The following is a 27,131-nucleotide window of genomic DNA, read 5'->3' as shown; positions in this document are numbered from 1 at the left end:
GGAGGAATGAAGCATTTAAGGTCAGAGTATCAGAATGCAGTAGTAACAGCTACACGAGTGGCAAACGTATTGGTACCTATGTACCTATGTATGCAAGGGAGTTGGGTCGCCGGCACGTCTGCCTTGCTCTTTCCTGAGAGGTTTGTTTTATCTTACAGTAGCATGCACAGCAACCGGAAGCCAAAGCTAAAGCTATCAGCTAGGTTTCCAGAAGGCCGCTAGAAAGAATACCGGGTCCCAAACTTCGTAAAAAGAAGTGAGGTGGGGAGGAAGGAAGGAGGCTGAATGAGGTCACGGGGAAGGTGGGTCAAAGCACAAGCCCGTCCAGTCCAGTCCAGTCCCGCGATCCGGCTTCAACCTAGTGAAGATCTTCGCCGTTCGCACACCTCACCTCACTCACCTCACTCCAATTACAGTGAGAATGCAGTTGCCTTGTCGCCATCCCCCGGACTGCGCCAGAGTAAACGATCTTACGAGAAATGGATCATGACTTGTTCCGATCGCACGCTCTGATGTGGCGTGGCGTGGCGTGGCATGGAGCAGCCACAAGGATTGCTGAGCATGGGCAGGCGAGGCTGTCTCTGCATAGGTGAGGAGTGTTGCCCGCCTTCCTTCTTCCTGGAAGCATAATCCCCTCAAACGCAGGGCTTCTACAGTACCAGTACAGTAGCTTTGTTCGGCGGTTGCAATGCCAATCTCATTACTGGATCCTTCGTGAGGCATTTCTCCGTCTCTGCCCCCTTCCCTCCCCAAACGAAATGCTCGACAAGCAACACGGAAGTCCTCCCGGTCTGACCAGATTCAGCCTCGCCTTGCCAACGGCAATCAGGTCATCGACAGGAGACAAACACAATCAAACCACGGAAATCTGAATCACTCTGCTCTGCCTCTACTGTGAATGCAAAGGTACTACAGTGGAGACTTTGCGTCATTAAATGCTAATATTCTTACTGTACATTCACCCTTTCCGCATTTTCGAGCGATCAAGGTCTATCATCCATCATTTCAGCCTTCCAAGTCCGTGAATGTGCTTCATTGGATCATCGCCAAGCCCCAAGAAGTCGGTAGTCCATTCAGAGGATCACCCAGTAAGGCTGTTCACCTACCCTACCATCTAGTGCAAGGCTAAACCTCGCCAGTCGCAGCTACCTGCGTATCCTGTGATTCCCTTTCCCACACGTCAACGGTTATTTAAACCCCCGCAATCCCTCACAATAAATTATTTCCATCTTCCTGTCTCCCACACAATCTCTCATACGATTACTCTCACATTGCTTTTCTACGCACACTACATTACTTTACAAGCAGTCCGCACCCAACCCTCCCGCAGTTACCATGCTTTACAAGTTTGCCCTCCCAGATGAGTATCTGGCCATTACTGGTGCTGGAGTGAAGACGGTCAAGATTGTCAAGGCTGCCTGGGTATGGCCTTTGCAAAGAGTAAGTCGAACAGTCTATATGCCACTCAGCTGTACTAAGTCGTCACAGTGTCAACGCTTCAGCATCCAACCGCACGATTACTCTATGAACCTCCAAGCAATGACTCGCGAGAAGTTGCAATTTCTCCTGCCTGTTGTCTTCACTGTCGGCCCCGATGTCAATCAAAGAGGTGCCATAGCAGGCCAGCCACCCCGAGACGCTGAGCACGTTGATCAAGTACCAGAAGACCATGGCGATGCCCTCATGAAGTATGCTATGTTGCTAGCAGAGGCTGATGACAATGGCAACGTCCGCGGCCAGCACATCGAGAACATCGTGAAGGTTATTATCGAGGGTGAAACTCGTGTGCTTGTCAGTAAGTAGGACCCTATCCATGCTTTTAACCTTTGACATCTTGCTCACAATTTTAGGTTCGATGACAATGGAGGAAATCTTCACTGAGCGTGAGGTCTTCAAGAAGCGCATTTTCTGAAACAGTACGTGAATTCTTATCTTCCTTCGAATATCCTTTACGAGCCCAATCGGAGAACTGTTTCGACGGATATCGACTTCGTTCCCATTCGATTTTCTTTTTTAAGACATACATATGTACTAATCTGCATATAGTCCAAGGGGAGCTCGACCAATTTGGCCTCAAAATTTACAACGCCAACGTTAAGGAGCTACGTGATGCCCCCAACTCCAGCTACTTTGACTCTCTTTCCCGGAAAGCCCACGAGGGTGCTATCAACCAAGCTCGTATCGATGTCGCCGAAGCCCAGAGAACCGGTAATGTTGGAGAGGCTCAACGTCAAGGCGAGCAGAACCGTGAAATTGCCAAGATTAACGCCGAAACTGCTGTCCAAAAGACCGAACGAGACTCTGAGAAGGCTAGAGCCGAGGCTACATTAGCTACACGCAAGACCAACTTCAACAAAGAGGTCAACATTGCTCAGATCGAGGCCACTCGTGCTACGGAAGTTCGTGATGAGGAACTAAGAAGAGATGTCGAGGTCAAGCGTGCACAGACGGAATTGGAAAGACTCAGAGCCAGCGATGTCGTTAAGGCCACCATTTCTCGTGAATCCAAGCAACAAGCCGCGGACGCCAAGAACTATGAGGAGCAAGCTCGCTCCAATGCCGCTCTCTACAGTGAACAAAAGGCTGCCGATGCACACGCTTACAAGACCCGCATCGAGGCTGAGGCAAAATACCTCGCTGCTGCCAAGGAAGCTGAGGCCGATCTTATCCGTCAACAAAAGGCTGCTGCAGGTCTCTCCGCTATGGCTGGTGCCTACAGTGATCTGTCGCACGCTTTCGGCGGCCCATCTGGCCTCATTCAATACCTTATGATTGAGAAAGGTGTCTACACCGACTTGGCCAAGGCCAACGCCGATGCTGTTCGTGGCCTTAATCCTAAGATGACCATCTGGAATACAGGAGCTCAAGCCGGTGGCGAGGGCGGGGACAGTACAGGTATGGGTGGTGTGGATAGCATTCGTAACATGGTGAGCTGACAATGATACCACGTACTTCGTGCTGTTGCTAACAACCAGGCAGTATCAAATGCTTCCGCCCCTCATGACTACCATCAATGAACAGACAGGCCTCACTTTACCGGAATGGAGATATGGAAAGCTCACTGAACAAATTTCAGATCACGAGACCACAGCCAAGCCAGTCAATGGTGTCAATGGCAAGAGCCAGAAGGCACTCAATTAATGTACGGACACGAAAGGGGACCTTCACCTTCATTAAGAGCAGCTTCATTTAACGCTTCGAAGGATCACCGTCCTCCTCTATGAATTTTCGAAAACAAACAACAACAAGAAAAACACAATATGGACCTGTTTCTTTTGTTTCCCACTAGTTGGATCTTTCGGCACAGGTATGGGATTTATGAGTTCTTTGCTTCGTCATTACTCGATGGAGAAGCCAATGGTTTGGTAGAAGAGTAATTCCGGATATGGGTGGCGTTGCGGCGTGGAGCTGTATATCCTGTACCATTATTTGCAAAATCGTTTTCTCTTCAAATGCATTGGACTTCAAAAATTTGATATGGTGAATCGGATCCGAAGCGAGACGAGGTGGACATTGATATGGCGCAAGGCTGAGCTAGTACACAATTCGCTAAGGGTCGTATAGTTTTAAATAAGCATTTTTTAGACCAGCAATATCCAGTTTTAACGCGTCCATCAGGCTCGGTGGTTCAGGTCTTCGCTGGTTTGCGTGGAATGGGACAGGGCAGCGAGAATAAACCCACGGGTTTTGATAGGGAGCAACCGCTACACGACTGCGCTTGCTCCTGAAGTTTTTGATTTGCATTTCTGTTTTGTTTTAATCTTGGCATCTTTATTAGTTCAATAACCTTTTTTGGTTTTTTTTTCTTCCTTTCCACAATTTCGTTTTCCGCACTCTCCTCGCGTCCTTGGGTTTGAAAGACTGGCTCGGATGAAGCGAGGTAAACAATGATCAATAGAACGTGACTTTACAATTTTAGAATGACACTGGTCCATGAATATCTTTACACCCATAAAACGAGACACTTCATTCTCACTCACGATACAGTGCGGAGATATGCTCATCATCCTTCGAGCTGACAAAGAGACTCTATTCCGAAGAGCGCGAAGGGAGTGACACGCAGGAAAACGATCAACTGAGGATCCGACTATCGATGATTACAAAATAAACAGCGGACAGTAGAAGTCCTTTTGTCTTCATCTTCATATGTAAACAGGTAGCTCGAAAGTAGCGAAGAATCAAGCGCGGCTTCGGTTGCCGCTCAGGGGGCTTAAGCGAGAGAAACGCGCCGCTCCGCTCTGCTCATGCTAAACATTGCAATAGTATCATAATACTTATGATTGAAATTTAAGCTTCAGTATCTCTCGTTGGAGTGTAGTGACAGCAAGAGTTCGGCAACTTGACGCAAAAACCTTGCAAGTTTAGTATGAGAATTACGGCATATGAACAAATCATCGACGCTCTGAGGCTCATCCTCGAAAAGTGGTTTTTATGAGGGAGCCTTGACAAAATGTGTGCTCATAATATGCCTAGAACTTAAAAGAGTACTAAATCATTGTGGCTCGATAAAATAGAAGCATTGAATAACTTTTATTGCTTCCAGCAAGTAAATATGCGCTAAAGCAGTTGATGCTTAGTAGGTATCGGTCTATGAAACATCTACAATAGTCATCATTTATCATCATTAATGAGGTGTCGTATCAAGAGAAGACTCCCGGGAATAAAAATTCCACATTCTTTACTCCCTCGGCTCCTCTTCCTTCTTTTTTTGTCATGAATTGAATCATGCCCGTTGTTTGGCCTTCCCAATGTTTGCCCGAGACGAGATCACTGTGCTCTTCCTTGATTAGTTCATCAAGAACAGATCCAACAAGTCTCTTAGCATTAGCTCCATTAGCTTCCATATGTGCCATGACCATAGCTACATCCACGTCGGCGGTATCGTGCCAGCAATCGTAGTCGGTGGCCATGCAAATCATCTGGTAGACCATCTCGGCCTCTCGAGCAAGCTTAGCCTCCGGAAGCGCGGACATATTAATAACAGAGCCTCCCCAGCTACGGTATATGTTCGACTCCGCTCGAGTAGAGAACTGAGGCCCCTCTGTAGAAAACGTTAACAATGTTTGAAGCTACGTAAGTTCCGTGGAGACGAACCCATACAGATAATAGTTCCCTTGTCATGCATTCTTACTCCATCACCGGCAAGAGCATGGCCACAAGCACTGACGACCTGCAGTACATCAGCACAAGATCAGTCTCGTGGCACGTATGAATAATATACCTTCGATATCTTGGCATCGAATGGATCTGCAAATCCTACATGACCAACGACACCCTTCTCGAAGAATGTGAAAGGCCGAATACCTGAAAACCAATATGAGTTTAGGAACGTCCGGAATCAATTTTTCCACGAACCCTTTGTGCGATCAATGATCTGATCTGGAACCACAAAATCTCTTGGTCTAATCTCTTCCTGCAAGCTTCCCACTGCACTGAAAGCAATGACAGTCCTAACCCCAATGCTTCTCAAAGCTGCAATATTCGCTTTCGAGGGAACTTCGTGAGGTGCAATCTGGTGGTACGCGCCATGTCGAGAAAGGAAGGCCACAGGGACTTTGTTGTGCTCGAGAATATGAATCGGTGCAGAGGGATAGCCCCAGGGAGTGAGAGGGTTCACTGTTGCAATTGGCACATAGCCCTCGAGCTTTTGGAGACCAGTTCCGCCGATCACGGCAATGCGAACAGGATCTGGGATTTTGTCAGTAGAGGTATTTGCAAGATCCAAAGATCACTCACGGTCGAAGGAAGTGGGGAGGTCTGCCATGTTGAGGAGAAGGTTAATTCGAAGCTTGGGAATTTAGGAAATGTGGAAGATTAACAAATATTTCAAGCTTCACGTGGGTAAGCTTTCTCTCAATTCTGTCTTCGCACTTGATGGTCTATCAACTCCTGTTTCTCCTTTTTGCGTGCTTTTGCCCCGCCATGAACCCCGCCCCGCCAAAATTTACCAATCTTATCAGCACGTGCCAATGTCGCTTAACCAAGCTGCTAGCTTAGTAAGCACACACTCGAATTGATCGTTTGGAAATTCTTCTCAAGATTTCGCGATCAGCGACTCCGACCAATTCTTCGACGTTCACCAACCATCGCCAAAATGACGAAGATCAACAGCTGTACGTTGCACCTCGGTGGCTCATTCCTCAATGGCATCTTTCAAAGCCAAGCACAAGAAGACTGACATTCCACCAGCCCTCCACTCCTCGAGGAGAAAGTCTCGCAAGGCTCATTACGATGCGCCCTCCAGCGTCAGACGCACAATCATGAGCGCTCCTCTCAGCAAGGAACTCCGTGAAAAGTACAATGTCAGTCAATTCGAGCTCATATTGTCAACTCTTCTAACATGCCACAGGTCCGCTCCATTCCCATCCGAAAAGACGATGAAGTTCTCGTTGTTCGAGGTTCCAACAAGGGCCGCGAAGGAAAGATCACCTCCGTCTACCGTCTCAAATACATCGTCCACATCGAGCGAGTTGTCAAGGAGAAGTCCTCTGGTCAATCTGTTCCTATCGGCGTCCACCCCTCAAAAGTTGTTATCACCAAGTTGAAGCTCGACAAGGACCGTGAGAACATTTTGGAGCGCATCAAGGCTGGTCGTGAGATCAAGGAGAAGTTGAAGTCGAAGGCATAATTGGCACAAGAATGGCGTGACGGGCATGGTTGTTTTCCGCATGGCTGGTTGGAGCTGGCCGGATGTGCTACACATAGGGAATGAAAAAAACATTATGGCCATTTCACATTCCTTCGTGCTTGCACGTCTGGTTTGCATGTGAAATGATTCCATGGGAGGTCCTCCTGAAGCAAAGTGCCGTGTTCATCACGACAGATTGTGGCGCCTTGCTATACCTTGCTTTGGGAGGGCCATCCTCAAGTAACCTGCAGAGAAACTGATACTTGTTTAAAAGGGTAGGTGTGGTTTCTTTATCTTTTTCATCTTACAGCGCTATATTATCTCCGCGTCAATCTCCTTTGCCGGATACACAACATTGATGAGGTAAACAGATAGCGCAGATGGAAGACAAAATCACTTCCTCTTCGGAGTTTTGATCTTCCTCGCCTGCAGACTGTCTCTAGATCTTGGTCTATTATGATGAGAGTTTGATGTGAGGCACATTTAATCAGTTAACTATCCACCGGAGGGGTTTCTACGAGTAGCAACTGCTAGTTCAGACCTTGAGCATTGACTTGAACTATGTAAAGCCTACAGACATTGACTCGAGTTTGGTCATCGTCATTCATATGAAATACATCTAGAACTTCTCGACGTATGGTCTACAGTCCAGCTCCTGTGTGAAGTGTGACCTGGGTTGTGTGTGCAAATACCAATACGAATCAGCAATCTGGATTCAGTCAGCTGTATGCCACATACGTGATAAGATGGATGAACACTTACAGCATCACTGCTGATTTTGCCATCGGGGACTCCTCCATTAACAGGCCAGTCATGGGTTCTCGGAATATCGATAACTCCATCAATGATAGCATGTGCAACGTGAATGCCCCTTGGTCCGAACTCTCTGGCCAGACTCTGTCCCGTAGCTCTCAAAGCAAACTTCCCGCTTGCGAACGAAGACATAGTTGCTGATCCTCTCAGAGACGCTGTAGCACCAGTAATAATCAAGGAAGGTGGATGCGGGGAGGTTTCAACCGACTCCAGCAGGAGAGGGAGGGTAGCTTGGGCAAAGAGGTAAAAACCTCTTCTACAATCTTCGTCAACATCAAGTAGTACAGTCACAGCACCTGAACGGATGACCACTTACCCATTGCTCTCATACCCAGCTTCATATTCCTCCAAAGTCATTTCCAAGAATGGCTTCCTGACAAATCGACCTCCAACGTTGTAGATTGCTGCCGCCAACTTCTTGCCCTGAAACTCCTTCTTTATCTCTGCGAAAGCTTTCTTGACGGCATCTGGCGAGGAGACATCTGTCGAAATGCCAATCGCATGACCTCCGGCCTGGTTTATCTCCTTAACAATAGATTCGTAGTTTGCTGGATTCCTGGCTAGAAGGGCAACAGGGTAGGCTTTTGCGAATTTGAGAGCAACAGAGCGTCCTATTCGCATCAAGAGTTAGTATTGTCATAGATACTGAGCAAGAAGTACGAACCAGTTCCCGCTCCCACACCTGCGACCACGCTGTAGAAATTGCTTGCTGCTGCCATACTTGTTGATTGTAAATGGTTGCTAGTTAGTATTAGACGTTGAGAAGGTCCAGACATATATCAAGTGAGGAACAGAGGCACATATAAGTTGGGGGAAGAGAAAAGGAGTTCAATTCATTGATTGATAATGCTAAGGAGGGGTCTTGATGATGCAATGCAAGCCGTCGCACAGAGGTGAACCCCAGATTAGTAATTGTCTGGCAGTATGAACATTCTCAGTAATCACGGACATTCGTAATCTCGTCTGCCTCTGAGACTGTACAACAGCCTAAGTGAGCGATAGCAGAGGTGTCCTAACAATTGCTTCTTGGTCTGCTGTTTTGGGGTGATTTATAACAACAATTCACAATTCTTGCATAAAATAATGCTTGCAGATTTATGTGGGTCCTATCATGTGCCTCTCTCATTTCATTTCATCAAATCAGGGAATGCCTTCCACTAGCAACAGCATAAACTCTCCGGCAGCATCATCCAAGTCTAGAACTCAAACATTCTCAGCTCTGTTGCACATCGCAAATGAAATAAACCAGTTTCTCACAATCCATAAGCTTGAAATTTCCATGCGGCGTCCCACTTTCTTCTAAAGTTCAATGTCTCAGCGCCTCGTTTGACGTTTTGAGACATGTGTTCATCGACGGGGGATTGCTGGTTGAGGGGTGTTTGCATTTTTGTACGACCTTGGTGTAGATTGCGAAGTGCAACAAATCTGAGCCCAAAAAGCCTTCAGTAGTACGGTGGCATGATTCTTCTGTCATTCACGAGAAACGGTTGGTTTCCGGTAACCTGGGGAGTGCGGGAGAGGCGTTGTATTGTTGAGATATTTTTGGAAGAATTTGTTGGCTGACACGCGGCAGAGGCAAACTTGCGGGAGCCAATGCGACACCAATCAATCATTCTACAGATGTGTCACTTTTGATGAAAATCATCTCGTTTTGCCTCGTCGAGTGTCTGCAGATATTCGGCATCTTCAGGTGGAGATTTGACATAGAGACAGCGAGTTCCGACCAAGTCACAATCACATTGCATCGGTGTCTCGGTACCTGATGTATGTTCAATCTCAGGGTGTTGAGCACCACACAATTAGGTATATTGTCTACAAAAGAGCCCAATTTCGCTTTACTGTATCTCAAGCATGTTTTTGCAAATAAAGGAAGCACGCAGGCAAGGTAACTTTATGTCTGATTCAAAGAACAATGCGTGTGCTCGGGTTTGGTGCAAGTTGAGTCCGCCTTCTTTTGTGCAATCAAATCCAAGATGTAGTATTTCTAGACTTTTCCAAGGTTAACAGACATTGAAAAGATACTCCTCTGTAAATTTCATAGTTTCGAGGCATGCACAATGGGAAAGACAGCATTACATGAAAGCCGCAATATCTTGCTCTCCCAAAGAGGGTCTTGTTTCTAAACATACACTATAGAATTTTGCAAGGTCAAAGTCTGACTTTGATCTGTTCCGATTTCTTGAATCGACATTGCACTTGATGAGTTATGTCAGCAGTAGGCTATGTTCGGGGCCACTAGGAAACAATGATGCACTCGAGACTTAATTCCTTTCTATCACACACCAGGCAGGCTCGAAATAAAGTCGATTTCACCTACTTATCAAAGGAGGGCATACTAAGCCCTGGAGAAGGAACAGCTCCGTAGACAGCTTGCCGGTGATCTAGAGCTGATGATAGCTGTGAGGTGACCCCCAGACGGCTCACTGGTGACTACTGCGTACAGGCTCTCCCTATCGAGTTGTCGTCTGTTGAAAACAAGACTCTCCAAGCTCGGAGTTGCATTCACGACTATAGATAGATACTCAGGTGTTTTTGCCCAGAATAATAATGCATTCCACTTCATCGATTTTCGAAAAGCAGTCACACGATACTTCGTTATTGAAATCCAGCACTTTATTTGTTCAAACTAGGATGTAGGAACTAGGGAAGAAACATGCAAAGCTCAAAAGTACTGAGCTGAGATCAAGTACACGGGGTTTTGGTTCGAGAATGACAAGTGTGTCCTTAGTCTTGTAGAATCAGTCATATGGTGAGGAAACCACATCTCCTTTTCTTATCCCAAGGCAGGGTGCCGGTATCTGATCAAACTTCCACCAAAAAATGAAACTATTATGGCTAATAACAGTCAGAGTTCTGGTCACTCACTGTAGTCTCGACGGTTGTATTAAAGAAAAGGGGGTGCGGTCACGTGGTATTCTTAGCGAAGTTGCTTGAAAGAATTCCTTGCTTGCCTAAAGTATTTACAAATCGATGCTGCCATAGCCCATTCCAGAATTACCGGTGAGATTCAGGATCATCTTCAAGATGCATCGTTCCTCGTCAACTCCAAGATCTTTTTCTCCAGTCCATTTGCTTTACTTAGAAGTGTCAACAACGTATCTGCCAGCAATCTTGCCTTCGTGCATGAGATCGTAAACCTTTTGCAACTCGCTCAGGCCAATTGACTTGTATGGAGCCTTAATTAAGCCCCTTCTGAAGAAGTCAATGGCTTCAGCACTGTCAGCTCTGTTGCCAACGTAAGAGCCCTTGATGGTGATCATCTTGATGACGGACTCGAAGACAGGTGCACGAAGATAAGCACCAGCTGGCAGGCCGATGGCGATGACGGTACCGCGAGGTCGGACGTATTCAGCAGCCTGTTGGAATGGCTTCTCGTTGACAGCGACCAAGATAACAGCGTGGGGTCCAAGACCATCAGAAGTAGCGGCCTTCACATCTCCGACCACATTTTTGCTGGTCATGAAATCAACGAACGATGAAGCGCCCAACTTAGCAGTCATCTCTCTCTTCTCATCTCCACCATCGATGGCAATGATATTGAGGCCCATTGCTTTGGCGTATTGGCAAGCCAGAGATCCAAGTCCACCACCAGCACCTACAATAGCGACAGTTTGGCCTGGCCTGGCTCCTGACTCCTTCAATCCCTTGTAAACTGTGATACCTGCGCAGAGGACTGGTGCAATAGCCTCGAGGTCACATTCCTTAGGAATGCGAGCAATGTGTGCTGCCTTTGCAATACAGTATTGTTGGAAGGTACCATCGACAGTGTAGCCAGAAAGGAGTGCTTTGGCACAGAGCTATAAATAAATCAGTATATTACTTTGACAGAGATCCCGGAGCCGAAGGAGGAAAGGGAGAATTACGGGTTCGTCTGATCTTTGACAGAAGTCACAGGCCAAACATGAACCATTGATCCACTGTAAACATATTAGTCTAAATTATAACAGATAGAAATTTTAGAGCTCTCCCCACCTTTACGCCAGCATGATCACCGATTTCGACATCGTTGACGAGCTCACCGCGAGCAACAACGACACCTGCACCCTCATGGCCGCCGACAAGGGGTAGCTTGGTAGCCAATGGCCAGTCACCGTTGACGGCGTGCAAGTCAGTGTGGCAGACACCGGAGTACTTAATGTTGATGAGAACCTCATCTGGACCGGGCTTTTGGACGGGAATCTTCTTGTAGACAACAGCTGCAAGACTGTCAACTCTACAACTCAGAAATCTTATATTCAGGGTTGACTTACGTTGTCCGGTCTTCTCGACGACTTGAGCCCATTGCTCAGTAGGAATTTGGGGAGACGACATTATGATGACGTGTGTTGATTGTGACAGGGGCGTTCTTTCGTTTAGAAACGGTCGTTTGTGTTTGTTTTGAGGATATGGAATTTTAGTAGCTGGTTCGAATATTCATTTGCTCGACGAAGAATGAATTAACAACCCATGTGGCAACAGGCCACTCCTTATATTCACTTTTTCAAAAATACTGCCTCAAAGAAAAAGTCGAACCCCGCCAAACTCAAAGGTAACCCCACCTTGTGCTGGTGCGTCCGTGACGCCGATCCCAGAGCTTCGAACCCTGCATATGACCGATGATAGCTATCTCGATGTTCACTTTCCTGGTACGGTACAATACTACTTGTCAAGATTTCCACTTGTCCCGAAATGTTCCTGTGACCCTGGAACTTCAATCCGCTGCACCGTTAGTGTTTGAGCTGAGCTTCACAGAGTGGAAAGCATGTAAGAGGGGATGCTTGGTGCGTTCGATAACGCCGGTCTAATGGCGGACGTGGGCGTGTTCCATAGAAATTTGGACAGGTACACATTGCATAGAGGTCCATGCTTCATGCCTGTTCAGAGATTGGCATCCTATTGAGCGAGACTTTCCATCTTCCCATCCCATCGTACAATGCCCCCGGCAAAGTCTAGCTTCGTGGATGTCCCAAGATCTTAGGACGAATAGGATACCTTCAAAGGAACGTCTTCAAGGTCCTACTAAGTGCCACAGGAGTGACAAACCGACAAGGGGCGGATTCCATAGACGCAGAATATTCCGATATGGGCTGAGACGACGACGTGGGTCATTCGGCCGAGCGTGCCTTGGCCACAAAGTGGCATGTTTCTTGCGGGCCCTGGTTCGCATCTTGACGTCTAGATGAGGCGTTTTGCAAGACTTTGGAGCTGCGGTGACATGACTGGCCCCGCTGATGTGCCCCAAGGAGCCTTTGAGCTTGCTACCCGGGCCCCCCGACAGTGATTGACACAAGGACAGCTCCAACGCAAGCTCCTTGCGGGGAAAGCTGCCAGCCCCCAGCGGGACTAGACGGTTTCGATATGCGGGGTTAAGGGTGAGCACGACTCATGTCTCTGCATACCTCTGAACCCTTGATCCGAACCAAAGTCGACGGAGCTCTGGAACGGTGTAATGTGGGCGAGTCTGTGGCATGGTAAATCGTATGGAGGAAAGTTCGAGTCTCGGACGAGCGCCCCTATCGCAGCTGTCCGCGTTTGGAGACAGCAAGCGCCGGGTTAAAGCGGCGCAACGCTAGTTCCCTCCCAAGGAGAACTTCGCTTCGTTCGCGTCTTCTTGCCCGAAGAGAACGAGACGAGACGACGTGAGTCGGTCGAGTCGATATCCAAGCTTCAACGAGCACCCCTTCCTCCCTCTCTTCTCACAGGTCCGCCGCGTGTGAGTGAGCGAGCATTTCGAACCCCATCCTTGACACCTCCCTCGACTTCATACCTCTGAACGAAGACACCTCTTTGGATACCTATGACGGTCAGCCAATACCTTGATGGTATCGAAGCCTACAGATTGCCTTGTCCACACGGTCTACATGTCCCAGCTTCTGAAGTCATTCTGAGCATGTAGCAGCACCTACCGTAGACGCCACACTTGGATCCGTCGACTGAAAATCAAGGTTTTCGTTTTTTTCACTCACTACCTATGTGCTGCGCAGCAAACCCATCTTCCAGCGCCTTACACGCCGAAAAGCAAGAAAGAAGCCTTCACATAATGGTTGCAAGAAACATGCAGCCCAAGAGCCACATCAATACCACGCACGAGCAAAGAAAAGCACAAAGTACTCTGCTAAAACGACCCGCAAAGCAGACACCACCGCGAAAGAAAAGTGAATGCAAAGTCCGCTTCAAAATGGGACTGTCTCCTTTCCCCTCTTGGCAATGAACTGATACACATCGAATCCTATGTTTTCCACCATCAGACGACGGCTAGAACGACCGAACCAACCTTGTCCAGCTTCTTCGGGTATGCTTCATCGATATCAAAAGCCAGGATATCTTCTGGGCTCTCCATGACATCAATCTTGGAATAACCCGGGCAGCGTACCTCATACTTCTTGTCGAAGCGCTTATCGGAACCCGGGAGGATCGGGGTTCCTGGAGGGTATCTGTTGAGTTCGCTGCCGTATTCGTCAACGTCCTCTATAGCCGGGAGAAGTCGACCAGCTTGGTAGCCAATAGCTGGGCGATAACCGGGAGGAGATCTCTGGAGCTCAACAGCCTTCTGGCGAACCTTCTGCTCGACAGCAAATTGACTCGCGGGGGTTAGTTGAGCGGCGCCCACTTGAATGGTGTCAGCAAGCCCTCAACATTCGGAGATTGTCAGGAGACGAAGACTTACTGGCTTCGACCGTCGTGCCCTCGCTGTAGAATTCAAAAGATGGAGCTGGGAATCCTAAGAGACGGCGAATGATCGCACCGAAACCGTACATATTCCAGAATGTGCGAGGTTGATAGAAAGGCAGAGTATCGTACGGGGTGTGTCGAACATGCACGATACGCTACCAGCAGTCAGTATATGTAGCGCTGCCAGCAGAGGCAACTCACGTGGTCCTTCCTACTGTGTTCGAAAGTTCTCTTGTATGGAGTCAGTCTTGGAAAGCCAAAGTGGCGGATCAGCCATCCCAAGATATCGAAGATCCTGAACATGGTGAAACCAATCAATAGATTTCGGCCCAACTTTAACATTTGGCAGTAGAAGGCGATATCCCAATCCAGGATCGATACAACAATCGCCCGAAGGACTGGCTTGAGGAAGGAGGGACAGCTGTAGATAATCTCATTAAGCATAGCCATGCCTGCTTGCTCGTTCTCGTCACAGGGCCATCGGCAGTGCTTTTCGAAGGCCTATTTTTGTTGTTGGCAACACGGCAGTGTTTGGAGGTGCAAGGAACTTACCTTGCGCCAAGTCTTCGCGGCTGCCAAAGATTCGGGCACGTAACGACATCCCATCATACAACCGATCTCACGCCAGAGAACCCATCTGTCTGTGGTTAGATTGTGATTGTGGTGCCATGGAGGTCATCTACAAGGCCTGTTGCTCGAATGGATACAATTTGCGGTACCCAAATTGATTGATCCATTGACCGGGAATCATGGCGAAATGAATGATCAGATAGAGGATATCGTCACTGTTGATCCAGATTCCATATCGGTGGTGCTGGTTTTGGCCGTTAGCGAGGTTCTTCTCTTATGTTTCACAACGCCGGGATCTGGCAGCGTGGCCCTTGCACAGTACCATGTCTGTGGTACAAGAAGCTCAAATGGAACATGCAGTGAAGGCGCAACTGGTTGAGATGTTGGAATTGGAAGGACTTACATGTTCATTGATGCGAGCCATGACCATTGAATGCATTGGCGACTTGAGTGGATATGCCATGAACGCACCCATCAAGTGGATTGTGGCCTGAAGGCGTTCATGCTCTATCATAGGATCAGGGTTCACCATGTGGCCAGATCGGATCAAGGCACGAGATACACCAGGGTCGGTTGAAGTCTACTTGGATGAGCAAGATGGTGGCCAAGTTGGGATGACACTTACACGCAGAAAGTCGGAAATCCAAGCGAATTGATAGAGACGAGGAAATTCGTATTCAGCCATGTTGGCCTCGACCTCTTGGGCAACCTCAATACTCATGCTATCCCACAAGCTTGAAGTTAGTATACTTGTATCATGCTTGTCAGAGAGAGCGGTGGGGCTCGGAGATCTTGAGTTCTTGTATGCAACTGCTCGTGAAGCCACAAGTTGAAGGCGTTGGAAAGAATATGAATGAGTTGTTCTGTTGTTATGGACTTACTTATTAAAGGTCGAAGCATTCGCGGTGAAGCCGTGCTTTTCCATTAAAGCATACACTCGAACGTACCGAAGCTTTTGCTGGACTTTCCTGAACAAGTAGCAGAACAGCATGATACTACAGAGGCTGTACCAAGGATGTGCAGATTGCTGTGCCTTGAGGTCAGCGAGGAGGATGTCTGCCGACTCGGCATAGTGGTAATAGACTGCGAGTGCAGATACTCCGACAAAGCTGATCAGCTTTACGGAGCCCGATGCCGGCGAATACAAGAAAAAACCAGGAAGTGATACAAAGACGAGTGTAGCCAACAGCCACAAGAGGGCTGCGCCGAGTGGTAGCATGTTGGATGGTCAGTTGTTGTTCACTATGAACGCGATGTGCGGCTCGATTTCAGTTAGGCTTCTTCTCTACGGGATTGCTGTACATGTTCTCAGCTTGAAAAAGACAACACGGTGATGTTATGACTTACTCTTGGTCGTTCCTACAAGTGCAAGGTCGACGGGTTGAAGTTATGGAGGAAGGTTGTCGGGAAGGTGTCGAAAGAGGAGTCAGATATTTTTTGGGGAGGAAGCTCGCGTTCTCCCAGCAAGGTGTAAACTAGCGCGTTTTGCAAGCACCTGGCCTGATTTGACTCACGGCCTACGTATGAGCTCCTTCTCCAAGGCGGTATAGCAGCCGATATCGATATTGCCAAAGTGTAGAGAGCTAGTGGCCTGTTTCAAAGTACTGTGGCGTCGTAGTATAGCACAATCTCGCTGTAAACACTTCCTCATCATCAACATAGGGGTCAAGTCGAACTCCTCCTGAGTAGGTTACATGGAAGCAATGCATGGGACATCATATTCTTTCCAGCTGCACCAACCCGCTGGGTGAGGTTTCGACAAGCCTACACTCGGGATGTCTACAGCCTCCTACGGACAGATGCATACTTAATGCTCTGACGGCATATGGTACCAGATTTCTGGACCATTGTCGTACAGAGATCATGCAAGAGAGCGGGAGATCATGTTGGTAACCAGTGGCTTGTCAGAGCTGAATTAATTGGTTTGTTGGTGCTACAAAGGGTCGGTACCATTGTGGCACAGTGCTAAGAGACGAATGCATGTGCTGGGGATTTTGGGTCAATGAGTCCTTCAGACAAAGATGTTAAAGATCTCTTATGGTTTATGATGTAGGGATTTTCTAGAGGGTGCCAAGGGAGTCAGATGGGTTATCCTTTCGGAATTGACTTCTCAATATCACCAGAGGTAAGCTTTCCCGGCCGGTCTTCAACTACAGACGCCCAAATCCTTTAATTTACTGCGAAGTGAAACTATTATGCAAATCATGAACACATTATTATCATTTACCTATGCTGGATATGTGCAATAGATGGAGCATGTTCGCTGAAAGTTACTGCCAATATCAGCGATCCTGGATCGTGCTTCGAGTGTAGAGGTTCACCAGAAGGAGTTGATAACAAATATATTCAATGATGATGTCTGAATAGAGTATGGGAAGTCTCGGTGATAAGGAAAGGGGGAGTTGTGGAACATCGCTTCTTAGAAGATGGCCTGCCAACCATACCCCTGATATGTAGCGAGAATCTGCACTAGACATCGCGATGTAGGAGCTAGCAGAATATCTGTGACCACCCCAGAGCTTTACAGACAGGAGCTTGCGAACCAAAGAGGAGCTGATTCAATATAATTGCAAACTACCGAACGAGCCACTAAGATCTTTGATCGAATATCTAAAGACATCAACACCCTGAAACTTGAACTGGGATGGCTTTTCTTATTCTTTGCTACCCAAATAGGCGGTAAGAATGGAGTGATGACAATACCTCTGTCAACAAATAATAGAGCTGGTGCGGGGCTTCCCATCTCAGTAGGGCCATACTTGTACATTCAAGTATGTCTTCCGCATTCCAGATGTTCACTTGCATGATCATTCCTGGACCTGAACAAGGGGAAGGACAAGCTATAGTGAGTGATTGCAGTGTCAAATCTACATTTTTGAAGGGCTCTTTATTTGCAGGATGCTTTTTGCTCGTAACACATCTATCATTTTCATTCACCACTCCTCTCAGTATCTCTCAGTGCACATGGTGCTCCATTGCATTGCCGATTCTTTTCATGCTACGACTGCATCGTGAGTGCTACTTATGATCCGCCCGGACCGCCTAAGAGTGCAAATCTTCGGACAATGGATGGACCTATTTCGTCATACTCTACGAAAATATCAGTATTTGAGGTACATCATGATCAAGTAAGGATACATACCAGCCTTTGTGTGACAGTAGCTTCGGAATTCCGGTGTTTGGCCCAAAAGACTTCCACCAAACCAAGGGCCATGTCGTTGCCGCTTATGTGAAATGACTTGAACCTCCAAGCCGCCACTTCGTGCTCCTCCGCTCCGCGCCTCACTAGCTCTAATTCGATCATCAACCAAATGCTTGATATCACGCTGTAATCTGCGTCCAAAGTCCTTGTATAGTGTGCTCCCACCAGACAGGACAATGTTCTTGTACAGACCGCGTCGGACATCGATAGGCGAAGACTGAATAACTCCATCAACAACTGTTGGCAGAGGGGTGAGGAAGTCGGATGAATAAATTTCAGGGTTGAAGAAGATTTCTGGGGCCAAGAAACGTTCATATCCAACATCAACGGTCACTTTGCGTCCGCCAGGTTGTGTAACAACGTGCTTTGCAAAGCGTGTTGGATCCCGGTCGAATCTAGAAAACTCTTTAACGATATCTGGGCAAACATAGCAGTACTCTTCCTTGATCTCCCCGGCAGTCTTCAAGGACGAATCCGGCTCGCCTCGATCACGAAGAAGAGATTGTACGAAATATGTAATATCTCGACCAGCAATAGGAATAGACTTGATGGAAGAACCAATCACATATCCTTCTGCGACTGGAATAACATGAGTGACACCGTCTCCAGAATCAATGACTGTGCCAGTCAATGATCGATCCGATACTTTCGACGATGTCCATGAAGCTGCAAGAGCGAGTACCGCTTGTACCGCAATATAGAGACCTGCGCAGTTGAAGGACTCGAACATAATCTCGGCCGTGTTCTCGCGGTTTTCCGGGGGGTTGAGAGGCTGTAATACTTGTTACATAATATTCTATATTCCGTAAAGAAGACCTACCGGTTCGGTCAAGAGGAAATAATGGTCTTCCGGCTCAACCCGAAGATATTTGAATATCGAATTGGACCAAAACCTCTCCATGTGATCCTATACACGTTAGTACTGAATTGCACCATGAATTGACAGTGATATAGCGTACCCAATTCTCAATCTGACCATGACGAATGGGATAATGTATACCATATCCTAGCAGAGTTAGACCACCGAGATAGCTGTTCTGCGTATATGCGTACCGGGTCCATTTGCTGCAGCAAGAGCTTCGTCTCCAATGAAGAAATCCAGATCTTCCGTTCCACGCTTCATAGACAGATGACCCCCAGGTCCAGCACCGCCAGTAAGGTATGACGGCTTGTTCGCAACAGCAGGGCGTCCAGAGCCAGATCCCCCACTACCCGCTGCTGGGCCCTTCGTTGCGATCGCGGTGGGGAAGACGAAAGAAGGAGAGTCGTTGCCTGCGAAACCTAGAATCCATACCCATAAGACGATATCCCGCTGTGTGGCATTCGAGGTGGCAGGATCCACTTACCAAGCTTAGAGAAACCAGTACCACTGTAGAATATCCGTCAGTTAAGATAAAACATTGAGACTCATCGTCTTCTCGCAATAATCCCGCCTGAGGAAGTGGGTAGGAGAAACGTACTTGTCCATGACAACGGCTGGTGTATGAGAAGCCATCCTGAGTGATAGTCTGCGCAGAACGCCCCCACCTCTTGACTGACGTTATGCGACAACTTCAGATAATAGCCTTTCCTTCTGCAATGCGATTCCGGGTCGTTGTTCGTGTTCCTCTGGGAGCCTCGAGATGACGACCAGGCGGGTGTGGAATCGTCTAATAGGTATGTTGACCTATCAATCGTAACCCCGCTGCTTCCGAATATGGCTTGGTCTGACTGTCACGTGCTCCCAGCCTCAGTCGCCCTTCACACTCTGGTGGAGTTCTGGTCGTTGTCCCTGCCCCGAGCCGCTCACCGGCTTGGTGTCGCCCAGGAGCACGATTGCGGCAACGTATTCGGAATATCAGATGTACACGGCGGTGTCGTTGTAAATGAGTAGCGAGGAGTGCATGGCGGAGGCGAACAGAGTGCTTTGTGACGAGGTCGAGGCGGGCATAATTCGTGCCTGCCAAACGCAGACATGACCTGGTGCAAAAGTCTGCTCTGCTCTATTTACGTGGGAGCTCTTCCACTCCAGATCTCCCTGACCGCATCCTTCTCCAGCTTTCGTTATTGCACAGTCATTCGTTTACAGCCCTAGTCAGTAATTCTACATTGCGGCATCAGATTCATGGAGTTGAGTGGGCGTTCATACTGCACTTGATGCCCTCGAAAGTCTGAGCATCTCACCCGTCACATTTGAAATTTGGGCTTCAGACCCTTTGCCCCTTTGGCAGTTGATTCCCTTCCAAAATCCCATTGATCCTGCTACACGCGGTAAGATTGATCATCGTGTCATCGTGCTTGTGCAATACTGACAGGAGTCGTTCAGCTTAACTCCTGTTCTTCGCGTACGGAACGGACTGATCTCGAGGAACATCCGAGATTCAAACATCCTCGTCTTCGTCAATTTCTACCATAAGTCTCAAAGCTCCCGACCAAGTCCACCTATACACCTCTACGGTCAACCTAGATTCGATACCTTCCCGCTTCCTGCCGTGAGATTCTCAATTGGTACCTCCACAAAGGTCCGCTCTCCTAGCAGCAGTGTGTTTAGTTTCGAACTTTTCTTTCCCAACATCCCTCATTCAAGCTACTAGACTCGGATCACGGACTCGGTTCGAAGCTGATCTGTATTCCTACGATATCGTCGGTTCTCATGCTGAGACCAGAGGAATTTTCAGACAGCAACTCGCGGATTTCCAAAAAGCTCAGCTTCGCCCGCAAGCACCTACAGAAACTACGGAATAGCGTGTCCAGATCCTCGAGCAGATCTCAAAAGCAGGAGATCGAAACTGAGAACATCCGACATTCCTTTCCTCACGGTGATTCCAACCGGACGGGATCGATTACAGTTTTGACAACACCACTAGGCTCATATTTCTCATCTTCAGACTTTGAAACACCAATATCAAGACACATCATGGACGGCGCCACGGACGGCGCCACGGACAAGCTGTTTGGTAGACGAAAGCAAGTTTCGCCAACCCGTGTTGCGAATGCTTCTGCCATCTTTGTGCATGCGGGTGCAGGCTATCACAGCACCACAAACGAACATATCCATCTATCGGCTTGCGACAAGTACGTTGATATGTTCTGTTCCTTGTTGTTCATTATTCCGGTCTATGAAGGTGGAATCATGCTGACACAGGCTCCAGTGCTGCGAGAATGGCAATGCGCATACTAAAAGCAGGAGGAACAGCTGTTGATGCAGTTGAGGCGGCAATCAAAGTCTTGGAGGACAGAGAAATCACCAATGCTGGGTTTGGAAGCAATTTGGCTATCGATGGTGTAGTTGAATGTGATGCTACCATCGTTGATCACATGGGTAGGAGCGGCGCTTGTGGGGCTGCAGCTCGTAAGTTTTCCTGTGACTGCTACTACCACAGTTACTGAACCAACGAACAGAGATCAAAAACCCCATCAACTTAGCCCGAGCCATCCTAGACGCCTCCAACAAGCCACTGTCTCTTCGAAGAGTACCCCCGAATCTTCTCGTTGGCCAAGGAGCTACCGACTTTGCCTGGGAACAAGGAATTCCTGTAGTTCCACACGAAATACTTGTCTCCAGGAATGCCCGCGACCGGTTTTTGCGCTGGCGAGAAGACTTGAAGCGTGCGGAAGGTCGATTGACACCAAATTCAAGTACCCGTGGTAGTCAGGCAGGGGAGGATGAGCAGTTGAACTTGCAGTACGAAGAGCAACTTCGTGCCAAGCAACGTCGAGATCATACTAATGCTATCTTGAGCGGTACATGGAACGAAGGACAACCAGACTCTCCATCTCCACAGGTTGCTCCGGGACTCGACGTTTTTGCACAAGACGCATCGGCTCGAGGTCGATCGCCTAGTCCCGGAGCAGGAGCGCAATATCGCAATCCTCGCATCCACCAACTCTCACCAACGGGCTCGAACAACAAGCGTCCTCGATATAGTCGACAAGCGAGCGATGATCGACGTACACATTCTTTGCTCAGCCCTAATGCAGGCACCAAAACCCCGGCAGACGTGGTCATCACTGGAAGCGAGACATTGTTGTCTGAGCATAGACCCGGCAGCAGTGACGGCAATATGTCACCACGGAATGACGTTGAAGGACCTCCTGGCTCTAGTGCATTCTTCCAGGAAGGTACAGCAGAGTCTCCTTCGAAACCTTTTGAAGCCGACGACGACCTCATTACAGATACCGTGGGAGCTATCGCCATTGACATGTATGGTCATATTGCTGCAGGTTCCTCTTCTGGTGGCATTGGGATGAAACACCGTGGTCGTGTTGGCCCTGCTGCTCTCGTTGGAGTTGGTTCTGCTGTAATTCCCGCCGATGTTGGAGACGAAGACGGTATCTCCGTGGCAGCGGTGACCAGTGGAACCGGTGAGCATATGGCAACAACAATGGCTTCTCAGAAATGTGCCGAGAGACTTTACCATAACACGAAGAGGGCTCCTGGAGGTGCGGACGCTGAGGCTACCGAAGAAGAGGCTATGGAGGCTTTTGTGTGCACAGACTTTATGCAACATCCCGGGGTGGCCAACAGCAATTCCGTCGGCGCAATTGGCGTAATGGCTGTGAAGAAGACTTCTTGGGGCTACTTCCTCCATTTCGCACACAATACGGACTCGTTCGCCCTAGCCTCAATGAGTTCAAGCGAGACGGAAGCAAGATGTGTCATGTCGAGGTTGGGAGATACCGGTTCCTGCGTCCGTGGCGCTCGCAAAATTCGAATCGACTAGCTTGCATCCATTCAGGTCAAATTTGGTCTACAAATAATATTGATCGCCCTCTCGACTCTTCTTTCTTTTCATCATTTTTACCGAGCCGGCGTTAGTACTTGGTGGCAACGGAGTTTGGAGAGTTATGGGCTGATCCATTACTCGAAGTCTGGGCGTTCCTACATAAGCTGGCGTCAAAGAGATGAGGACATATCCATTGCAGCGGGAGTAGTAGGTAACGTAGTTGCAGGGACAACATGAATCTGGCGGAAAGAAGATGATACCTAGGTAGCTTTACCCAAATTGTTTGCCACTGCCATGGCATTGCTGGCTAAACACTCTCAACCTAAAAACTAAAATGAACCTTTTCATTCCACTCATCGTTGATAAAGCCTCCAGTGTATAGGCATGATTGTGTTAATCAATATTAAGGGTTATCAGAGCACTTGCAATTTGTGAGGACTGCCTAAAGTTCATTTTTGTTCGAAGACGTCCATGTAATTCAAGGCTGCCCATCTGCCCTGCTTCTATGGCAACGAGACTAGAGTACAAACTTGAAAAGCAACTTCATTCTCCCGGAGCTGGAGTACCCCTTGCACTGCCTGTATCCACCCCACCATTTAATTTCTTCTTTTTCTTCTTCTTCTTCGGAACGACAGCGGGTTTTGCACCATAATCACCAAGGGTTAGGTGTGTTGAGCAGGTAAGGCATATAGCTCCTTCTGGTGGAGAGCAGAAGACTGGATGATGTATTTAGCATTGCCGTACAATGGAGGCGCTACAGGCGAAATCGTCGCATACAAAAAGAAAGGAGGATTCTCACTGCTCAAGCAAATGCTGCAAACAAATCCCACATCTACAACCTTTCTATGACAGAAGCATGCTGCTCTGAAATCAACTACCTCTTGGGTTGGAGCTACTAGGTGTTTCCGGGCCGCTTGGTCGGGAAGGAAAGCCATCATGAGATATTGTAGAAAACCTTGAGGGTTTCGCAGCTGCATATAAATACCCTTCGTAGCGTCGGATGCTTGCTGTAAAAACACTGTGTCTCCGGCTAACTTCAGAATGTCTATCGGTATCCGTAATCGCTGTGCTGCAAACGTAGTATTCATGATAGGTATATATTGATGTGCCAAATCGCCCGAGACTGAAATGACCAGTATTCGACTCTGTAGGCCTGTTGGTGTATCAGTCGTCTCGAGGCTCGTCGGAGCAGGTTTTGATTCTGTAGTTATGCCAGAGTAGGACATGGTAGCTTTGTTTATGTAGGACAGTGCCAGCGTTAGAGCACCGGCCATTTGCGTCGTGGTTGTAGTCGCGACATCTGTTTCGGTGGTCGTAGATATGAGCTCGCGCAGCGAGGAAAGAAGTGCCTCTTCTATTAGTGCAAACGGGCGGTATTTGTTCGCATTATCGAGGCTTGGTCTACTGCCATCGCTCATCTCGACATCCTCGGCCCTTGATGGAGATCGTGGGTAAAGCCAAGCGGCGCGGTGGCTATGGCTGGCCACGATAGCAACTTGGTTTGCATTGTTCACCGCAAGATGCGCATTTATGAAGACGAGAATGTTAGCTATGGCTTTCGAGAGGGGTAATGTCGGAGAGAGAAGTGCCCAGGCATGGGGATTGGTGTCCAGAATGAGGACCAGAAGTGATGGAGAAGCGCCTGCAGCAGAGTTAGCACTTCGTCGAAAATAAGCAGGCGCACATAGCTACCTCCTGTCGCAACTTCATAATGATCTGAGCCATCTACCGCGTTCATCGTGGAGGTATTCGAGGCATGTCAGCCGGAGGAGCTGTGAAGACAGTGACGAGCGTATCCCAAGATCTTGACTATTTGAAAACAACTTTAGATTGTAAATTGAAACTGAAGGTAGAAATCCAAAGTCGACAAGGAATGTCAAACCTATCATGGATGGATGGCTTCGAGCGAGGTTGAAAAAATCGCGGTACGCCTGATCCCGTGACTCAGCCTCACAGTGCAGACGTCGTCACGTCGTCACACACGCAGCTGACTCTCCTTCTTTCCCACTCAATCACTCTCACCATATCGCTCAAGATGCCGATGCCAACAGACTTTGATGCAGATCATAAGGTCTCTGCACCTTCAGGTGTGGACTCAAGCCCAAATACTTCGATCGAGGACCAGACATTGTTGCTGCTTGCTCGGCTGATGGAAGGCGGGCAAGAAGATGAAGATACATGCAAGGAGTTGAACAAGCTTACGAAAATGCTCGACGGCGACTCATCCGATCCTACCAGATCACCAGAGCCACATAAGCCCATCAACGAGCTACTTGATACGGACTGCGTTGAGACTATCCTTGGTTATCTGGACATGAGACAGTCCCCAACAGTGCGGGGCTACGCCACTTTGACCACTTCTGCTTATCTCAAGGCTGCTGGTGATAGAGGAGTAAAGGAGCTGTCGAGCTTTTTTCATCTGACCGTCGGCAAAGGCACCTACGACGATTTTATACTCGCTTTTTCTGTTGCCGCTTCTTTATTTCCAGTTGTCCCCGATGTCATTGCAGAACTCTTCTTGAAGGAAGGCTTCGTGGTCAGTCTTGGACCCTTGATGAAGAGAAAGTGGAAGAGCAAAAAAGTCGAGCAGGCCGCATTGGAAATGCTCAATGCTGCCTGTATGCATTCCGCTTGCCGGGAAAGTATCAAGAAGTATTGCATGGAGTGGTTAGATGAGATTGTCAATGACGTTCCACCAACATCATTGGATGTCTCCTCGCCGGAAAGACACCATGTTGCTGAGGATGGAGCCATTCAGCAGAGAATACATTCGCCGGAGGTCAGGCATTTAGCAGCTGTCGTTCTAGCCAAGCTTCAGGTAAGTTCTAAGCAAATGTTCTAGTCAACTCTTTTTGTTGTCTTACATGACTTTATTCGTTATTCTGACTGACTTCAGGGTTGAAGGCTGTTCCTTTTGCGCCACGTGCAGGAGAGGATGATAAGGTCCAGCCAGCGATAACAAGCATAGAAGAGCTCTCTGACATGTTCAAAAACATGCTGTCAGACAAAGCCTCACAACATAGTTCCATAGAGGGCCTAGCTTATGCATCTTTACAACCAAAGGTCAAAGAGAAACTAGCTGCAGACGGAAATTTCTTGAAGGAGTTAATCAATGCCCTTGGCAACGCCCCAGCCAAATCTCCTGAAACTTATGGTGCATTAACCACCATCGTCAACTTAACGTCATATCAGCCAGCTCTTACCGAAGAACAGAAACGAATGACTCAACTCAAAGCATATGCGAATGCCTCAAAGTCTTCTAAGCCAAACCCCCTCAACGATGATGAGCACGTTCAGAAGCGTTGTCAGGCTATATTCGAAGCAGGTGCTATACCGGTCCTTGTTACTCACAGTCAACATGGTTCGGCTGCATCGTTGATGCTTGTAGTGTTGATCGTCTTCTCACTATCCAAAAACCCAAAGATTCGTGGTCAGATGGCTCAGCAAGGCGCTGTCAAGCTTCTACTACATGCGTACTCAGTATTTCCTACAGACAATGTCGCTGCACGCCGAACAACTGCTCACGCACTTGCTCGAATCCTGATTAGCACGAACCCGCAACATGTTTTCGGCGGATCAAATCCTCTTTCCATGACATCTGCAATTCGGCCACTACTCCTATTGCTCTCTGACGACCCTACTGTGGAGCACCGCGACCTTCTCCCAGTTTTTGAGTCACTCCTCGCACTCACAAATCTCGCCTCTACTGATGATACGGCAAGAAATCCAATTATCTGCATTGCCTTCCCTCAGATAGAGGAACTACTTCTTTCAAACAACAAGCTAGTCACTCGTGCAACCGTCGAGCTCATTTGCAATCTCATGCAAGCTCCGGAAGGAGTTGCCAAGTTTGCCGATGGAGGCAAGCAGGCGAGCCATAGGATGCATATTCTTCTCGCTCTGACAGACTCCGAGGATTATGACACTCGAAGAGCAGCCGGTGGTGCGATGGCGAGTCTGACGGAATGGGATACGGCTGTCAATGCAATATTAGAGAGGGATAGAGGTGTGCCTCTTCTTTTGCAGCTATGCAAAGAGGACGAGGAAGAGTTAAGACACAGGGGTGTTGTGTGTATATTAAATGTCGTATCTGCACCAGCAAAGGTAGGAGAATGGGGAGTAAAGAAAGTCAAGGAAGCAGGAGGTCTAGATGCTTTGAAAGAATGCCTGAAGAAATCGAGAAGCCAGGATGTGTTAGAGATCACAGTGGAGGCCTTGAAGAGGTTACTAGATGACGAAACGTCAGGTCCGGCATTGTTGGAAGGATGATAAAGAAGTAACTCTTCACAATATTTTCTATCATTTGGCATGCGGTGATATTGCTCGAGCTTCCACAGGATGTCACGGTTCTGGTGATATCATCGGGTTTATCACGTGAGATATTTCATTTAGTGTTTGAGCTAGTGCTGAGGATTCAGCTTATCTGTCCTCAGCACTCTTCCACTCTCTTAGTTCTTTGTCTATTATTCACAGATTAGTACGTACGTCCTGATTCCTAGTCTTGAGTGCGTGCTGTCACACAGGATATAGGATCTGAATAAGTGGAGGAAGATTTAAGATG

The 27,131-nt window shown here is 48.1% G+C and overlaps 11 protein-coding genes across 11 annotated transcripts; 4 read left to right on the top strand and 7 right to left on the bottom strand.

The window, feature by feature from the left end:
• Positions 1-1,335: 1,335 nt before the first annotated feature.
• LY89DRAFT_756583 (flotillin domain-containing protein) lies at positions 1,336-3,345 on the top strand (the record flags this gene model as incomplete). Its single annotated transcript, XM_018221385.1, has 5 exons — positions 1,336-1,440; positions 1,489-1,795; positions 1,851-1,883; positions 2,047-2,927; positions 2,980-3,345. 5 exons carry the CDS (start codon positions 1,336-1,338, stop codon positions 3,139-3,141), a joined length of 1,488 nt encoding a protein of 495 aa, XP_018066595.1. The 3' UTR covers positions 3,142-3,345.
• Positions 3,346-4,505: 1,160 nt separating this feature from the next.
• Positions 4,506-5,907, bottom strand: LY89DRAFT_721908 (5'-methylthioadenosine phosphorylase-like protein). The gene is made up of 5 exons (XM_018218684.1): positions 5,737-5,907; positions 5,356-5,688; positions 5,222-5,304; positions 5,095-5,170; positions 4,506-5,041 (listed from the first exon to the last, which is right to left on the bottom strand). The coding sequence occupies exons 1-5, from the start codon at positions 5,762-5,764 to the stop codon at positions 4,641-4,643; spliced, it is 921 nt and encodes a 306-aa protein (XP_018066594.1). The 5' UTR covers positions 5,765-5,907; the 3' UTR covers positions 4,506-4,640.
• Positions 5,908-6,094: 187 nt separating this feature from the next.
• LY89DRAFT_785636 (putative 60S ribosomal protein L26-2) lies at positions 6,095-6,894 on the top strand (the record flags this gene model as incomplete). Its single annotated transcript, XM_018222908.1, has 3 exons — positions 6,095-6,113; positions 6,190-6,302; positions 6,350-6,894. 3 exons carry the CDS (start codon positions 6,095-6,097, stop codon positions 6,626-6,628), a joined length of 411 nt encoding a protein of 136 aa, XP_018066593.1. The 3' UTR covers positions 6,629-6,894.
• On the bottom strand, positions 6,799-8,478 carry LY89DRAFT_687992 (short chain dehydrogenase/ reductase-like protein). The gene is made up of 4 exons (XM_018215617.1): positions 8,106-8,478; positions 7,758-8,052; positions 7,391-7,697; positions 6,799-7,337 (listed from the first exon to the last, which is right to left on the bottom strand). The coding sequence occupies exons 1-4, from the start codon at positions 8,158-8,160 to the stop codon at positions 7,248-7,250; spliced, it is 747 nt and encodes a 248-aa protein (XP_018066592.1). The 5' UTR covers positions 8,161-8,478; the 3' UTR covers positions 6,799-7,247.
• A 2,037-nt stretch (positions 8,479-10,515) lies between these two features.
• On the bottom strand, positions 10,516-11,752 carry LY89DRAFT_699606 (GroES-like protein; the record flags this gene model as incomplete). Its single annotated transcript, XM_018217066.1, has 4 exons — positions 10,516-11,238; positions 11,305-11,358; positions 11,414-11,637; positions 11,692-11,752. The coding sequence occupies 4 exons, from the start codon at positions 11,750-11,752 to the stop codon at positions 10,516-10,518; spliced, it is 1,062 nt and encodes a 353-aa protein (XP_018066591.1).
• A 1,912-nt stretch (positions 11,753-13,664) lies between these two features.
• On the bottom strand, positions 13,665-15,881 carry LY89DRAFT_785633 (uncharacterized protein; the record flags this gene model as incomplete). The annotated part of the gene is made up of 8 exons (XM_018222907.1): positions 13,665-14,029; positions 14,088-14,247; positions 14,294-14,593; positions 14,645-14,729; positions 14,776-14,906; positions 15,066-15,242; positions 15,288-15,384; positions 15,544-15,881. 8 exons carry the CDS (start codon positions 15,879-15,881, stop codon positions 13,665-13,667), a joined length of 1,653 nt encoding a protein of 550 aa, XP_018066590.1.
• Positions 15,882-17,495: 1,614 nt separating this feature from the next.
• LY89DRAFT_623295 (Actin/actin-like protein) lies at positions 17,496-19,514 on the bottom strand. The gene is made up of 7 exons (XM_018211010.1): positions 19,325-19,514; positions 19,211-19,233; positions 18,918-19,145; positions 18,824-18,870; positions 18,685-18,771; positions 17,805-18,636; positions 17,496-17,752 (listed from the first exon to the last, which is right to left on the bottom strand). The coding sequence occupies exons 1-7, from the start codon at positions 19,357-19,359 to the stop codon at positions 17,685-17,687; spliced, it is 1,320 nt and encodes a 439-aa protein (XP_018066589.1). The 5' UTR covers positions 19,360-19,514; the 3' UTR covers positions 17,496-17,684.
• Positions 19,515-20,760: 1,246 nt separating this feature from the next.
• On the top strand, positions 20,761-22,567 carry LY89DRAFT_699604 (N-terminal nucleophile aminohydrolase; the record flags this gene model as incomplete). Its single annotated transcript, XM_018217065.1, has 3 exons — positions 20,761-20,918; positions 20,996-21,195; positions 21,246-22,567. The coding sequence occupies 3 exons, from the start codon at positions 20,761-20,763 to the stop codon at positions 22,565-22,567; spliced, it is 1,680 nt and encodes a 559-aa protein (XP_018066588.1).
• Positions 22,568-22,613: 46 nt separating this feature from the next.
• On the bottom strand, positions 22,614-22,994 carry LY89DRAFT_202690 (uncharacterized protein). Its single transcript, XM_018205797.1, has one exon. The coding sequence runs from the start codon at positions 22,869-22,871 to the stop codon at positions 22,659-22,661; it is 213 nt and encodes a 70-aa protein (XP_018066587.1). The 5' UTR covers positions 22,872-22,994; the 3' UTR covers positions 22,614-22,658.
• Positions 22,995-23,027: 33 nt separating this feature from the next.
• On the bottom strand, positions 23,028-24,474 carry LY89DRAFT_652593 (transcription factor Tfb4). The gene is made up of 3 exons (XM_018212207.1): positions 24,263-24,474; positions 23,370-24,212; positions 23,028-23,286 (listed from the first exon to the last, which is right to left on the bottom strand). The coding sequence occupies exons 1-3, from the start codon at positions 24,306-24,308 to the stop codon at positions 23,114-23,116; spliced, it is 1,062 nt and encodes a 353-aa protein (XP_018066586.1). The 5' UTR covers positions 24,309-24,474; the 3' UTR covers positions 23,028-23,113.
• A 91-nt stretch (positions 24,475-24,565) lies between these two features.
• On the top strand, positions 24,566-26,839 carry LY89DRAFT_652591 (ARM repeat-containing protein; the record flags this gene model as incomplete). Its single annotated transcript, XM_018212206.1, has 2 exons — positions 24,566-25,388; positions 25,475-26,839. Exons 1-2 carry the CDS (start codon positions 24,606-24,608, stop codon positions 26,837-26,839), a joined length of 2,148 nt encoding a protein of 715 aa, XP_018066585.1. The 5' UTR covers positions 24,566-24,605.
• Between the last annotated feature and the right edge of the window lie 292 nt (positions 26,840-27,131).

This window comes from Mollisia scopiformis (assembly GCF_001500285.1).
Source record: "Mollisia scopiformis unplaced genomic scaffold LY89scaffold_21, whole genome shotgun sequence".
Lineage (NCBI taxonomy): Eukaryota > Fungi > Ascomycota > Leotiomycetes > Helotiales > Mollisiaceae > Mollisia > Mollisia scopiformis.
The sequence above is the reverse complement of the archived record's forward strand: the minus strand, read 5'-3'. Positions and strand labels throughout refer to the sequence as shown.